Here is a 15,336-nt window from a genome sequence, read left to right on the forward strand (position 1 = left end):
TATTGATTTAACGTGTTTGAAAAAACTACACATCATAATCTTGATAAATTTCACAGAAAATTAATAACACGCTTATTTATATATTATATTGACAAACATGCCCTACCTTTTTAATAGTTTGTAACCTAACTCTTAAAACATGTTTGTGATGTTGCATGGAACATGTTTAGAACATCAATGGATCCATTTTTCACTTTAGAACTTTCACAAAAATGTTTAAAAAACTATGTTTTCGTTTTAACAGACATTAAGACGTTTTATTGTAATAAACATTTAAAATTCATTCAAACTATATTTTATCCAACTAAAGATCTTACTTTGTTTTCTAATAGTTTGATAAGTCTGTTATACTTAAATGGTTAAATTTATATAAAATAGTAGAAAAACTACGTTGAGATAACGACTAAAAAAATGTTCCTTTTTAAATCAAAGTCAACGACAACAACAAACTAGACCAAATTTGCTCTTTACTCTAAATTTAACTACTCAAAGTGAAGGTTGAAGATGATCAGCTTCAGACATAGGCCAGTTGCCAAAAGCGATTTGGGATTCCGACTTGTTGTTTCGTGTTTGTTCCTCCTCTTTACAGGTTGCCAGAGTTCTCAGGGGATTTTCAACAAACATGTTGCGCTCTTCATTTTTGGAGATTCACTTTTCGATCCTGGAAACAATAACTACATAAACACTGATCCGGGCTTCCAAGCGAATTTTTGGCCATATGGAGAATCATACTTCAATCCGCCAAGTGGAAGATTCTCTAATGGTCGTCTCATCTCTGATTTCATCGGTGACAATATCTCAAACAACCGCCAATTTTTTTTTTTTTCTTTCAATTTCTTTCTTATTATTCTTGATTTTGTTTCTGTTGACAGCTGAATATGCTGGATTGCCTCTCATTCCTGCGTATCTCGACCCCCATTATAATGAATTTCTGTATGGAGCAAACTTTGCTTCAGGGGGCGCTGGTGCCTTAGTTGAAACCAATACGAAATTCTCCGTATGTATCCCTTCTTCATATCCACAATTGAGTTTTCTCATATATTGATTTCATATATAAGTTAAATGGATTTAGGTACTTGATCTCAAAACACAGCTACAGTATTTCTCCGATTTAGAAAAACGTTATAGGAAAGATTTAGGTGATGTGAAAGCCGAGCAGCTGTTGTCCGATGCTGTCTACTTGTTTAGCTGCGGATGCAACGACTATCTAGCCCTCACCTCCAACAACCTGAGTAATCTTCATTACGAAGAGTATGTGGGAGTGGTGATTGGAAACTTGACCGATGTGTTCAAAGTAATTAAACAGGAATTACGTTTCTAATTAATTAATTACCTTAATATTTAAACAATTCTTTTTTCTTAACTTAAAAAGGGAATCTATGAAAAAGGTGGGAGGAAGATTGGTATTGGTACGATCCCACCATTAGGTTGCTTGCCTTATGTTCGTGCACAACAGCCTGGCAATACCTGCAACGAAGAACTTAACACAATATCAAGTCTACACAATCGCGCATTTTCCAAGGAATTACAAGAGCTGACACAACAATTTGAAGGATTCATGTTTGCAAACTATGATCACTCGACTGCTCTTAGCGAACGGATGAAGAACCCATCAAAATATGGTACTCGTAGTTGAGTGAGTTTCATTGCTTTGAATTTATGAAGTATCATATGAATCATGGTTGGAATTTGATGGATGTGCAGGTTTTAAGGTAGGAGACAGTTCGTGTTGTGGTAGTGGTCCTTTACGAGGGATTTATAATTGTGGAGGCAAAAGAGGAATACGAGAGTTTCAATTGTGTGATAATCCTGACGATTATGTTTTCTTCGATGCCCCTCATCCTAGTGAAGCCGCAAGCCGCCAATTCGCAGAGCACTTTTGGAACGGAGATTCCAAAGTCACATCACCTTACAATTTAAAAGCCTTGTTTCACGGTAGGGATATCAAAAAGTTCCGTATGATTCAAACCGTGTGACCCTAATTTCATATGAAGGATATTTGTTTAATTTCATATGAAGGATATTTGTTAAAAATATTAGGGGCGGGGCGGGAACAAAATTAACCCCGTTGTAATTTCAGGGGCGGGGTAGGGGTAGGAGTCCCGTCTGATATTACAATGGGATAACATGTACCATATAATCACACAAATTTTAGCAAGAGGGTATTTTGGACAATTAACTACAATTATAAAAGGAAATTTTCGGATTTTTAGGGATAATTAATTCTCCTAATTTTAAAAATCTGAATTTTTTTAATTAATTCAATTTTAATTCTAACATAATTTGTAAACATAACCAATTTTATTCTGTCAGAATATTTTTTTTGTTAGAATGATGCTCTTTTAGAATTTTATTCTATTAGAATATTATTGAAGAATAATGTCACACCCCAAAACCAGAAAGGCGGAAAAGTTCTGGGGTGGAGGACGTCATGTATAGCATCACAACCAATGTATAATAGCAATCATAGCAACACAACCATTACATTGAATACTAAAGTAAAAATGTTTACATCAGTCTGAAACTTGTTTGAATTACATCAAATAATTTGTATGAATAAAGCATAAAACTCTTATTGCTCCAACTCCTCAAAAATTCGGCAGGTACCTGTCTACTGATTTCCTGAGAATACAAGCAGTTTGAAAGAATATCAGCATAAAGCTGGTGAGTTCATAAGCGGTAGTTTGTAATGAAAACTTGTTGATGAGCTCGTAAAAGTGTTTTGTATAGTTTCAAGAAAATCCGATATAATTTCTTTAGTGAAAATGTAGTGTTCTCAATTCTGTATGAAATCGTGAATGTTTGTTACTGAAAACCGTAGTGATGAGCGAAAATAATACTTCATGAGACTAGCTAATGCTAATCATGATGTATAAGTATTTCGTACAAGAAACCATTGTATGTTCAGTTTTGTTAGAAAACTCTGAAAGTTCTCCAGTTGTAGTGTGTATTAGTTCTATTTAGCATAAATAAAACTATTGAAGAGTGCCGGGTTGTAAACTAAAGATGATTTATACATAATGTGAGTCGTATAACCATACTTGATATGACTAGAGACCTTTCCAACGTTCTTCAGGCGCCGAGTTAAATGACATTTGTCACCCTAGGCATGCCTGCCCAACTGTAGCTAGCAGTTTGGGTGTGGGATTGTCAGTACCGAATAGATCTATTCACAAATCTCACGCTCTCCCTCCAGGAGACTCTGGTTATACTATGATAGGATTTATCCCTGTACACCTAAGGGTACAGTAACAAAGTAGCGCCTCACAGTATCGTACAATCTAGTTTACATGTAGTGTAGTAGCGTTCTACCATAGTGAAAATCCGTATGTATACTGTATGTAGTGATGATTACAGTTAAGAATACCATGATAAAGTAGTGATGCAAACTGTAAACTATTTCTGTCTTAGTGCATATGTTTAGTAGTGAAAGTTTCTGTACTTGTTATGTTTAGAAAAATCCCAAACTATACCGATTATAGTTTGCATGTATAACGTAGTGAATAGCGTGCCCGGAAAACTATGCAATTTTAGTGAAAACGTCCCTTATGCTCAATACAGTACAAAAGGGTTAAAGTATGAGAATTGCATGAGTTTTGAAAACATTTATGTTTAGCTTGCATTCCCCCTGAAAACATTAAAAATACGGAAAATGTAGGGGTATGAACTCACCTTGAGTGAGTGGTTTGATTGAAGGATCGATACGGAAAGCTGGGTGTTCAAGTGAAGCCTTAAACACGATTCGATCCTAATTAACATGCAATGACACATAAAAGAGTCAAATGAAGGTATTTCACCACTATAAGTGATGGAAAACCACTCTAGAGACTTGGATCTACTAGCACTAAGTGTTCGGACCTTGTAGGGTTGCATGAGGGGAGTGTATGGCCACCTTATAGGTGTGTACTGCCATGGGTGTGCGGCCCAACGGGTGCGCGGCCGTACACTCATGATTAGAGGTGTTCTTGTGGTGTTTCAAGGTCCATACTTGCAATCCATGAAGTGTTCTTGGTCTATACTTAGTTGTAGTACAAGTTTAGGGTCTTAGAAGTGAGTTTATGGTCCGAGAATGAGTGTGCGGTCGCACACAAGGGTGTGTGGTCGCACACTTGGGTGTGCTGCCGCACACTTGGAGTGTGCTGCCGCACAAGGGTGTGTGCGGCCGTACACAGGTGTGTGCGGTCGTACACCCCACACAAAAATGTCCAGAATGCCATTTCCAAGGTGTAGCAAGGCTATGGACATGTCTATCTCGAATATGGAAGTCAAACTCTCACTTTGGAGGTTGTTTTAAGAGTGTGCGGCCACCTTAAAGGGGGTGTGCGGCCGCACTCTCTTCCATACACTAAGAGCATGTCGATTTTTTTGCACACTTAAGGTCTAGATAGAGTGGTCTTTCATGGTTATCAAGTTAGAGGATGAATTACTCACGTTCTTGAAGCTTTGGAGGGTTTGTGGTTGAAGAAACTTAAGAGAAATGGTGTTGTGTGCTGCCAAGGTGTTAAAGGAATGAAAGGAAGGGAGTCTACCCTTTATATAGGGGTGAGAGTGCTGCCCAAAAGTGAGTGTGCTGCCAAGGGAGTGGGTGTGCGGCCGCACACCCATGTGTACGGCCGTACACTCCTCCAAGAGGTGTGTATGGCCCGATTTTCTCACTATACTACACTCTGAATCATCCCTAAACTCGACCTTGGTTACATACAAGTTTAGAACACTTAAATGAACCCTTAAATAGCACCAGAAATCGACAAAACAAGTTGATTATTGATTGAATTGACTAAGTGTACAAGATAGAAGTTCCGGGTTGTCACATCATCCCCCCGTTAGAGGGAATTTCGTCCCGAAATTCAGAAATAGAGTACAAATCATGAACTTGGAAAGAGATGAGGGTACTTCTGCTTCATTGAATCCTCGCGCTCCCAAGTGAATTCAGGACCTCGCTTGGCATTCCAGCGAACCTTCACTATCGGAATGCGACTCTGTTTCGTACGGTTGACTTCCCGGTCCATGATTTCGACAGGTTCTTCCACGAAGTGTAGACCCTTGTCTAATTCGATCTCGTCGAGAGGAATCACAAGTGTCTCATCGGACAGACACTTCTTTAGGTTCGACACATGGAAAACAAGATGGATGTTGCTGAGCTCTCGTGGTAACTAGAGTTTGTATGCTACGAGACCGATCCTAGCAAGGATCTCAAATGGTCCAATGTACCTTGGGTTTAGCTTTCCACGTTTTCCGAAACGTATCATGCCTTTCCAGGGCGAGACCTTCAGAAGTACGCAGTCACCGACCTGGAATTCCAAGGGTTTTCATCTCTTATCGGCGTAGCTCTTTTGTCTATCTCGTGAGGCTTTCAGTCGTTCTCGGATTTACACGATCTTTTCAGTCGTCTCTAGGATAATTTCAGGACCAGTGAGAGTGCTGTCAGGGACTTGACCCTTGACTAGCTGCGTGTCACCCACTTCAGCCCAGCACAGAGGGGATCTGCACTTGCGGCCATAGAGGGCTTCAAACGGCGCAGCCTTGATGCTGGTATGGTAGCTGTTGTTGTAGGAAAATTCAACCAAAGGAAGATGAGTGTCCCATGACGCGCCGAAGTCGATGACGCAGGCTCTCAACATGTCTTCCAATGTCTGAATTGTCCTCTCACTCTGTCCGTCATTCTGCGGATGATAAGCCGTGCTCATATCCAATTTAGTTCCAAGAGCCTTCTGTAGTGATTGCCAGAATCTCGAGGTAAATCTGCTATCTCGGTCGGAGATAATGGATACAGGCACCCCATGAAGGCGAACTATCTCTTGAATGTAGATCCGTGTGAGCCTCTCCATCTTGAAGTTTTCTTTGATTGGCAGGAAGTGAGCGGACTTCGTCAACCGATCGACAGTTACCCAGATGGCATCGTGCCCACTCGGAGATCTGGGTAACTTGGTGATAAAATCCATCGTTATCCTTTCCCACTTCCACTCAGGTATCTCTGGCTGATGAAGTAAACCTGAGGGCTTTTGATATTCTACTTTAACCTTGGCACAAGTCAGGCACTTGCCCACGAAAGTAGCAATTTCCGCTTTCATGTTTGGCCACCAATAGAGTTGTTTGAGATCCATATACATTTTATCTCAACCTGGGTGGACGAAGTATCTTGTCTTGTGAGCTTCGTTCATGACAACTTCTCTGTAACCACCATACTTCGGGGTCCAGATACGGTCCATGAAATAGTAAACTCCGTCTCCCTTGACCTCTAAGTTCTTGTCCATTCCCCGCAAGGCTTCATCCAAGATGTTCTCTGGTTTTAAGGCTTCCAGCTGAGCCTCTCTGATCTGCGCGGACAGATGGGAATGGATGGTCATTGTTAGTGCCTTCACCTTACGCCCTGAATACTCCTTTCGGCTGAGGGCATCTGCTACCACATTGGCCTTTCCGGGATGGTAACGAATTTCGCATTCGTAGTCACTGAGTAGCTCTACCCATCGCCATTGTCTCATGTTTAACTCCTTCTGATCAAAGATATGCTGCAAGCTCTTATGGTCGGTGAAGATAGTGCACTTGGTTCCGTAGAGATAATGTCTCCAGATCTTTAACGCGAAGACTACTGCTCCCAACTCTAAGTCGTGAGTTGTGTAATTGACTTTGTGTGTTTTCAACTGCCTCGAGGCATAGGCGATGACCTTTCCTCGCTGCATGAGCACACAGCCTAGGCCCTGGTTGGACGCATCACAATAGACCACGAAGTCTTCCGTCCCTTCGGGCAGGGACAAGATAGGTGCGCTGCATAGGGCCTGCTTCAATGTTTGAAACGCAGTGTCTTGCTTGACTCCCCAACTAAAGGTTACCCCTTTTTGTGTCAGGGTAGTTAAAGGCTTAGCGATTCTGGAGAAATTTTGGATAAATCTGCGATAATAGCCCGCGAGACCCAAGAATTGCCGGATTTCTGTGGGTGTCTTTGGTGCAGGCCAATTCTCTATTGCTTTGATTTTGGAAGGGTCCACGTGTATACCTTCCTTGCTAACCACGTGACCAAGGAAATTCACCTTCCTGATCCAGAACTCACACTTTGAAAATTTTGCATATAGCTTCTCCGCCCTTAGTGTTTCCAGCACCTGCCTCAAGTGCTGTTTATGATCGTCCTCACTCCGAGAATAGACAAGTATATCTTCGATGAACACGATCACGAACTTGTCTAGGAAAGGGCGGCACACTCGATTCATCAGGTCCATGAATACTGCCGGTGCGTTGGTCAGACCAAAGGGCATTACTACAAATTCGTAGTGTCCATAGCGAGTTTGGAATGCTGTCTTGGGTACATCATTCTCGTGAACTCGCAACTGATGGTACCCTGATCTTAGATCTATCTTTGAGAAATAACTGGCTCCCTGAAGTTGGTCGAAGAGATCGTCGATTCTGGGTAAGGGACATCGGTTCTTGATGGTCAGATTGTTCAGTTCTCGGTAGTCAATGCACATCCGAAAGGATCCATCTTTCTTTTTCACGAATAAGATCGGAGCTCCCCAAGGTGAGGAACTCGACCTTATGAATCCTTTGCTGATCAGCTCATTGAGCTGGCTGGATAATTCTTGCATCTCCGCTGGCGCTAGACGGTAAGGAGATTTAGCTACAGGAGTAGCTCCGGGGATCAAGTCGATACGAAACTCGACTTGACGCTCGGGAGGAATTCCTGGGAGATCTTCAGGGAAGACATCAGGAAAGTTACAGACTTCGGGGATGCTCCCGAGGTCTTTACCCTTTTGTGTACCATCAACAACATGCGCTAGAAACGCATGGCATTCCTTCCGTAGGTACTTCTGAGCTTTGATGCACGAGATGATACGAAGGCTCGAACTGAGTTTATCACCATAAATCATGAGAGTTTTGCCAGAGGGAAGGTTGAGGCGAATGGCTTTCTCGAAACAAAGGATATCAACACGATTGGGGCTCAACCAATCCATACCGATAATGACATCGAAACTCTTAATAGATACAGGCATAAGATCGATAGGGAAGGAATGATTGCCTAAGGTAAGCGTACAGCCTATGAATATGTCATTTGCGCTCTCTTTCTCTCCGTTAGCCATCTCGACGGTGAACGTTTCGGTTAAAGGTTGGGATTTACATTTGATTAGATGTTTGAAGGCATGACTAACAAAACTCCTCTCCGCACCAGAATCGAAAAGAATGCATGCATGAGAGTTGTCAAGAAGGAACGTACCCGTAACAACGGTAGGATCAGCGACCGCTTCCTCCTGGCCCATCGCCAAAACCCTTCCTGAATTGCCACCAGTTGTTGCCTTGGGGCAGTTTCTCCTGAAGTGCCCAACCTCTCCACATCCATAACAAGCTTGACCAGCACCTGCTCCCGCAGCCTGGTTGGTTGGTTGGGTTGGCACCTTGCAGTATCGAGCTGTGTGTCCCTTCTTTCCACAGCTATTGCAACTCAACTCACGGCAAGGTCCGTGATGATGGAAGTTGCACTTGTTGCACAAAGGTAGTTTCCCAGCATAAACACCGGTAGGAGCTTGGGTGGTTGGAACAGTAGCTGGAGCAGCAGCAGGAGCAGTAACAGCATGAACTGCCACTATTTGTTGTTTCTTGGAGGGCTCCTGCGAAGACTGACCCTTCCGCTTGTTCCATGATTTCTTTTTCTTCCCACCACTTTCCTTTTGTGGCTCGGAGACAGCTGCCACCTCATCCAGATCGATTCCATGATCGATCAGAGTCTGAGCCAGATCCTTGGTGCTTTCAAATGTAGCCGGTCTAGAAGCCAAGACATTCCCCTTGGTTGGTTGCGTCAATCCCCAAATGTACCTCTTGATTTTCTTGCTTTCCGGGGTGACCATTCCCGGACAGAGGAGAGCCAGATCACAGAATCTCATGGTGTAGGCAGCGATGTCGGAACCCTTCATCTTTAAGTTCCAGAGTTCATGCTCCAGCTTTTGCACTTCGCCCCTCGGGCAGTATTCCGCAAGCATGAGTTCCTTCAGTCTTTCCCAACCCATGGCATTAGCCACTGGCAGGGTTAGGGTTTTGACTCGACCATTCCACCAGGTCAAGGCTCTGTCGGTGAAGGTGCAGGCGGCGAACTTCACCTTGTTTGCTTCGGAACAGACACAAATTTCGAAGATGGATTCAATCTTCTCGAACCATCGAGTCAAAGCGATGACACCTCCATTCCCGTCGAAGGACTTGGGTTTTGCAGTCATGAAGTCCTTGTAGGAACACTCCTTTTGATGTCCCTGACTTCCGTCTTGTCTTTGTGGGTCGGTTCTACCTCCAGCCCCACCAGAGTTTACTTGTGCCATTGCTGCGGTTACAACGGCGGTAACTGCTGCCTGGAACATGACGGGGTCGAACTGAGGTGGTGGTGGTGGTGGCGGAGTGTTGTCGTTCCTTCTGATGGGTCTTGGTCGGGGAGGCATCTTTTTCTAGAAACAATCAGGAAGAAGAGGATGGTAAGTCCTCAAGATATATGAAACAAGATATATCTCAATCTGATAACAAAAGTGTTCTACCAAGCAATAACATAGAAAGGTTACTAATGCAAGTAAGTTATCGCTTAAGGAAGGAGAGGTAGCAACACTTGGAGTGAATATGTATAATGAGTTTGGCTCTAGCTAAAATACTCCTATAGTATTTTATGTGGGATGATTTTGGTAAGTTTTAGGCCTGCTGTAACACCACAGTCACTCCCAAACACATGTTGGTCATGTCTCGACTGAATATAGTTGATCAGGCTATATTCACCCTAGACATGATTACATAACTGCCCAGGTTTAACCGCAGCGTTCCAACTTCCAAATACTTTTGTTTTGATCTGCTAATGTCACAAATCCTGTTATGTATGCATGCTCGTATACTTTTTATAAAAATACTTATATTTTTGAAAGTATACTTTTAGTGTAGAGCATTTAGGCCCCTTAGTGTTTATAGTTGTATACCATGTAAGGTTCGGTATACTAGTTCGCTAAAAACAAGGGCTCTGATACAAATCTGTCACACCCCAAAACCAGAAAGGCGGAAAAGTTTTGGGGTGGAGGACGTCATGTATAGCATCACAACCAATGTATAATAGCAATCATAGCAACACAACCATTACAGTGAATACTAAAGTAAAAATGTTTACATCAGTCTGAAACTTGTTTGAATTACATCAAATAATTTGTATGAATATAAGCATAAAACTCTTATTGCTCCAACTCCTCAAAAATCCGGCAGGTACTTGTCTACTGATTTCCTGAGAATACAAGCAGTTTGAAAGAATATCAGCATAAAGCTGGTGAGTTCATAAGCGGTAGTTTGTAATGAAAACTTGTTGATGAGCTCGTAAAAGTGTTTTGTATAGTTTCAAGAAAATCCGATATTTTCTGTAGTGAAAATGTAGTGTTCTCAATTCTGTATGAAATCGTGAATGTTTGTTACTGAAAACCGTAGTGATGAGCGAAAATAATACTTCATGAGACTAGCTAATGCTAATCATGAGGTATAAGTATTTCGTACGAGAAACCATTGTATGTTCAGTTTTGTTAGAAAACTCTGAAAGTTCTCCAGTTGTAGTGTGTATTAGTTCTATTTAGCATAAATAAAACTATTGAAGAGTGTCGGGTTGTAAACTAAAGATGATTTATACATAATGTGAGTCGTACAAAATCAATGGGACATAATATTGGTCAATGGGACTAAAATATGTGGTACGGAACTGAACTGGACAGTACAAAATCAGTTGATAGGGTGTTTGGCAAATATGGAACAAAAAGTCAATGGGACAAAATATTGGTCAATGGGACTAAAATATGTAAAGTTAGTCGCACCCAAAATGGTGGAACTGACTTGGACAAAAAGACGTAATGCTTACAAGCACCAAAATACCCTCATCTCCTATATCTTCTTGTGCAAATCGTACATATGAATAAACTCTTAATTTTTTATCCACCGCCTATGTTAATGGATCTCTTTCGTTCATCTAATGATTTCATTTATCTTATTTCTCTACATCCAGGTCTAGCAAACTGGTATTGATTTTTATTGCATCTCAATCTTTTCGTCTAATTAAACTTCTTTCCTGAAAACCTCAAAGATTTGTTTTCCTTGAGCTCTCATATGCTTAGGTTTTGAAAGCGGGCGATCTAGTTTTTACAAAGGAATCACTTATACGAAAAAGGATGCAGGTTAGGTTTTTACGGTTGATCTTCTTTTGCAATTGGTGGTTGTTTTGCGATTTATTGTGAAATCGCCATATCCTTCTACGATTTTTTGTTGAATCTTCAAGTCACGCACTTTGCAATTTTGTGATGATTTAAAAAAAAAAATACTTGGGATTGGCCGATTGGGTTATATGAACAACTCATCTATTATATTTTTGACAGCTCACTTCTCGATATGTGTTTTGTTGACAATCCATTATTTTTATATCTTCAATTTTATTGTTGAATCCAAAGAGTTTGTATCTTAAAACTCACTGTTGTTAATATACATATTTTGTTGGAATATATGTTTCATCGACTTCCTTTTATGTTTGATTGATATCTGGTGGAACAATCAAGTTGAATTAGCAAATTAGCCAACATATCAAAATAAGGATTACAATCTAAATAATTTATGTTAAAAAATAGTTATCTTTAAAGTATTGTTTATTATTTTATATTATTTTGTCTCAAGGACAATACGGTAATTTTAATATTTTGTTCTTGTTCTGTCCTAGTTCTACCGAATGTTATATAAGCAATTTGTTTTGTTCTGTTCTGTTATGTCCAACTCAGTTCTCTCCAGTCCAATCCACTTAGAGCACCCATAGAAAAAATCTGGATTTGCTAGCTGTTTCTTATCAATTGAACTAAAATACACTCTAAAGACCATATAATGGATTCAATAACACATTTATAAATCAAATAACACATTAAATAACAAATAATATGATTGATCGGAGTTCGTTGAAACCTATTTTTGCATGTCTTTGAAGTTTCCGTAGCAAACTCCCCCCCCCCCCCCACACACACACACAACGTCGTAACCAATTCAGACTTCCGCAGCAACCCAATTTGAATCCTTTTTTTGTGAATTTATAAAAATACCCCTAAAACCTCAATTCCTCAATGAGTCGAATTCCTCAGAAGGTTTAACGCTTCCGCAGAGCCCCCTCTACGGAAGTCATGGTCATTCTACAAAACTCCATTTTTCATGGTAAAAAACTTCAAACACCCCTTCCGTTTGGTTATTTGACGAAATTTATGCCAAAAAAAAACCTTATTTTAGCCCAAAAAAACTTCTTTAGTCCAAAATCAATCAGGGGCGGGGCTAGGGAGATTGAAGATTTTAAGGGCGGGGAATGGAGGAATTTCGGAGGTGGGGGTGGGGGCTACAACCCCGTCTCGTTTGTCCCCATTAACATCCATATTTCAAAGTGCTTGTTGTTTAAATTTAAGATATGATTCCTATAGTGACTTGCTAAAGCAATGATTAAACAATTGCTTGAGAAAAGATTTTGCTAATGGCACTATACCAATTTCTATTAACGCTAAAATGATGGTCATTTGGTCTCAAAATCAAGCACGGATGGTGGTTAATATAACTCTGAACCGATTTATGTAACTTATTCTACTGAAATAAAATGAAATCCTTAAAAAATTACACAAGCTCTATATATATATTTTTAATTATTATAAAAAATATACTTATTGCTTCAAACAATTATCCTATCCTATATATGCATCAGAGACTCTAGAAGTTCATGAATTAGGCGATTTTAACACTATGATTAGCTACAAAACATTTCGGTCATAATTGCTTCAAGTGTACTGAAAATTTTATAATATATAAACTGGCTAACTTGAGAAAAAAAAACAAGTATGCTGAAATAAAATTGTAAAAGAAACTAGATATTATAAGTTATAACTATAAAGTGTTGAATATATTATGATATAAGGGGGTTTAAAGTTGTAAAATGAATTTCATATTAATCATATTTTCTATATGGATCCAAATCCCCATTTTTACAAAACACACACAAAAAAAAAGCACCATTCTTGCAAAGCTTTTTATAAAGTGCACCAGTTTTTACAAATTTCGCTTGTCCATGCATTATTACATTAAATATGCTTTAAATTGAAGGCAATAAGATCAACTTTATACATATAGCTCTTGCGAAAACCCATTTGGGTATCTCACTTCTTGTTGTTTCTTATCTGTTGATCGTTACAGGTAGCGAGAGTTCTCAGGGGCATGTCAACAAACATGTCGCCCTCTTCATTTTCGGTGATTCACTTTTTGATCCAGGAAACAACAACTACATAAACACTACTACTGAGCTCCAAGCGAATTTTTGGCCCTATGGCGAATCCTACTTCCATCCTCCAAGTGGGAGATTCTCCGATGGCCGTATCATTCCTGATTTCATCGGTGGCAATATCTATCTCAAACCACCACCAAACTATCACTCTCTTTTTTAAATTCCTATATTAATTCCCTTCTGTTAACAGCTGAGTTTGCTGGACTACCTCTCATTCCTGCATATTTGGACCCCCATAATAATGAATTTTTGTATGGAGCAAACTTTGCATCGGCAGGAGCTGGCGTATTAGATGAAACACTACCTTCAAGTGTATGTATATCTACTTTTCTTCGTTTCTACCATTCAATCTCCTCATCTATTGATTTCATATATAAATTAATAAATGTACGTAGATAACGCTCAAGACACAGCTAAAATATTTCACCGATTTAGTGAAACAGTATAAGAAGAATTTAGGTGATGTGAAAGCCGAGCAGCTATTATCCGATGCCGTTTACTTGTTCAGTTGTGGAAGCAACGACTATCAAAGTAATTTATATCAGGTGGAGTATGTGGGAATGGTGATCGGAAACCTGACTCAAGTGTTTAAGGTAATTAACACAAATATATAGTGTTTCCAATTACCTCCATCAATATATATCTTCATTTTTTTTTTTTAATATTAAAAAGGCAATCCATGAAAAAGGAGGAAGGAAAATTGGAATCAATATGCTCACACCATTAGGCTGTTTGCTACCCATTCGTGCAGAAAGGCCAGACAATACATGCGATGAAAAACTTAACATCATATCAAGTCTACATGATAAGGCACTTTCCAAGAAACTGCAAGATCTGACTCAACAATGGGAAGGATTCATGTATTCAACATTCGAGCTCCAAACTGAGATTACCAAACGAATGAAAAACCCATCAAAATATGGTTCTACTCTTGTTTATCATTGCGTTAATTAAATTCCTGAACTAATACTATCATCATTTATTGTTTGGCTTTGAATGAATTTGCAGGTCTCAAGGTAGGAGACAGTGCATGTTGTGGCATAGGACCTTTTCGAGCAATTAATAGTTGTGGAGGGAAGAGGGAACCACGAGAGTTTGAATTGTGTGATAATCCTAACGATTATTTATTGTTCGATCCCTTTCATCCTACTGAAGCAGCGAACCTGCAATTAGCAAAGCTGTTTTGGGAGGGAGATTCCAAAGTCGCATCACCCTACAACTTAAAAAGCTTGTTTCAAGGCATGCATACTGATATTGGCCAACATACCAACTTAGCTGCCCCATCGCATAATGAGCCCAAGCTGATTAAGGAGAGTCGCCCCAATAGAGAAGTAAGGAGGCCTGCTAGATTCATGGACTAGTTCAGCCCAAGCTTGAAGACAAGTTTCTGTGCTCACGTGTTTTTTCTAGTCTCTAGCAGTTTATCTTCCAGTTCACCAATAACATCTACAAGCATATGATAGAATATGTCCACATGATATAAACTCATATATAGTATAATATGAAAATGTGATGTATTTAAATTATTTGTTCGGAATAAGGCAAAAAATTACCAATTGAATTATTAGATGGACTTGTTGCAGAAATGAACGTCTCGTAAGAAAAAAAAAATCGTAAAAAACTTCAGGAAGGTCCAAACACCCAGCAACAAATGTCTTGCTATAGAAGTTTATTTTGTATTTTACATCACTAATTTTAAAAGGTGCTCTATTAGGGGCAATTTTGGGGGATTTTTATCAAAATAGCATAATCTTCCACAAGTTTGAATTGCACTCTTGTGAAATCCCTTGGATACACGCTAGCTTGAACTTTTGTACGATATTCACATAAACAATGTATATTTTGTATAAAAATTATCAACGTATATATAAAAAAATTACAATAAAGTAAATAAATATTATAAAAATGGAAAATACCTTCTCCTCAATCAGTATCATTTTGATTGATTTAGGAATGTTTGGGGTTGAATCCGATGTTGGCTTCCGTAAATGTAGTATATGAACCTTTAGTGTGTAATCATTTTTCAAATTACCAAAGTCCTGTATCAAAGTAATGTTTTGGGA

The 15,336-nt window shown here is 39.6% G+C and overlaps 2 protein-coding genes across 3 annotated transcripts; both read left to right on the plus strand.

The window, feature by feature from the left end:
• The first annotated feature begins 361 nt into the window (after nt 1-361).
• On the plus strand, nt 362-2,219 carry LOC145113158 (GDSL lipase-like). 2 transcript variants are annotated; one of them, XM_079049279.1, is made up of 5 exons: nt 362-763; nt 873-997; nt 1,073-1,294; nt 1,373-1,622; nt 1,705-2,219. In XM_079049279.1, exons 1-5 carry the CDS (start codon nt 505-507, stop codon nt 1,974-1,976), a joined length of 1,128 nt encoding a protein of 375 aa, XP_078905405.1. In that variant the 5' UTR covers nt 362-504; the 3' UTR covers nt 1,977-2,219. The 2 variants fall into 2 exon arrangements, with proteins under 2 accessions (XP_078905405.1, XP_078905404.1); XM_079049278.1 differs by having other exon boundaries at nt 363-787.
• Nucleotides 2,220-13,088: 10,869 nt separating this feature from the next.
• Nucleotides 13,089-14,840, plus strand: LOC145114165 (GDSL lipase-like; the record flags this gene model as incomplete). The annotated part of the gene is made up of 5 exons (XM_079050161.1): nt 13,089-13,383; nt 13,464-13,585; nt 13,669-13,866; nt 13,946-14,195; nt 14,282-14,840. Coding segments are annotated over 5 exons (1,218 nt in total), but the record flags the coding sequence as incomplete, so codon positions are not given.
• Nucleotides 14,841-15,336: the final 496 nt, after the last annotated feature.

This window comes from Lactuca virosa, chromosome 5 (assembly GCF_052849685.1).
Source record: "Lactuca virosa cultivar CGN04683 chromosome 5, Lactuca_virosa_CGN04683_v6, whole genome shotgun sequence".
In the NCBI taxonomy this organism is placed as follows: domain Eukaryota; kingdom Viridiplantae; phylum Streptophyta; class Magnoliopsida; order Asterales; family Asteraceae; genus Lactuca; species Lactuca virosa.

What these genes read in the sequence shown, in the direction of transcription:
- LOC145113158 (XM_079049278.1), top strand. Translation starts at nt 505, where the DNA reads ATGATCAGCTTCAGACATAGGCCAGTTGCCAAAAGCGATTTGGGATTC. An exon ending in TCTCATCTCTGATTTCATCG is followed by an intron (nt 788 to 872) that starts GTGACAATATCT and finishes TTCTGTTGACAG; the next exon opens with CTGAATATGCTGGATTGCCT. An exon ending in AAACCAATACGAAATTCTCC is followed by an intron (nt 998 to 1,072) that starts GTATGTATCCCT and finishes AAATGGATTTAG; the next exon opens with GTACTTGATCTCAAAACACA.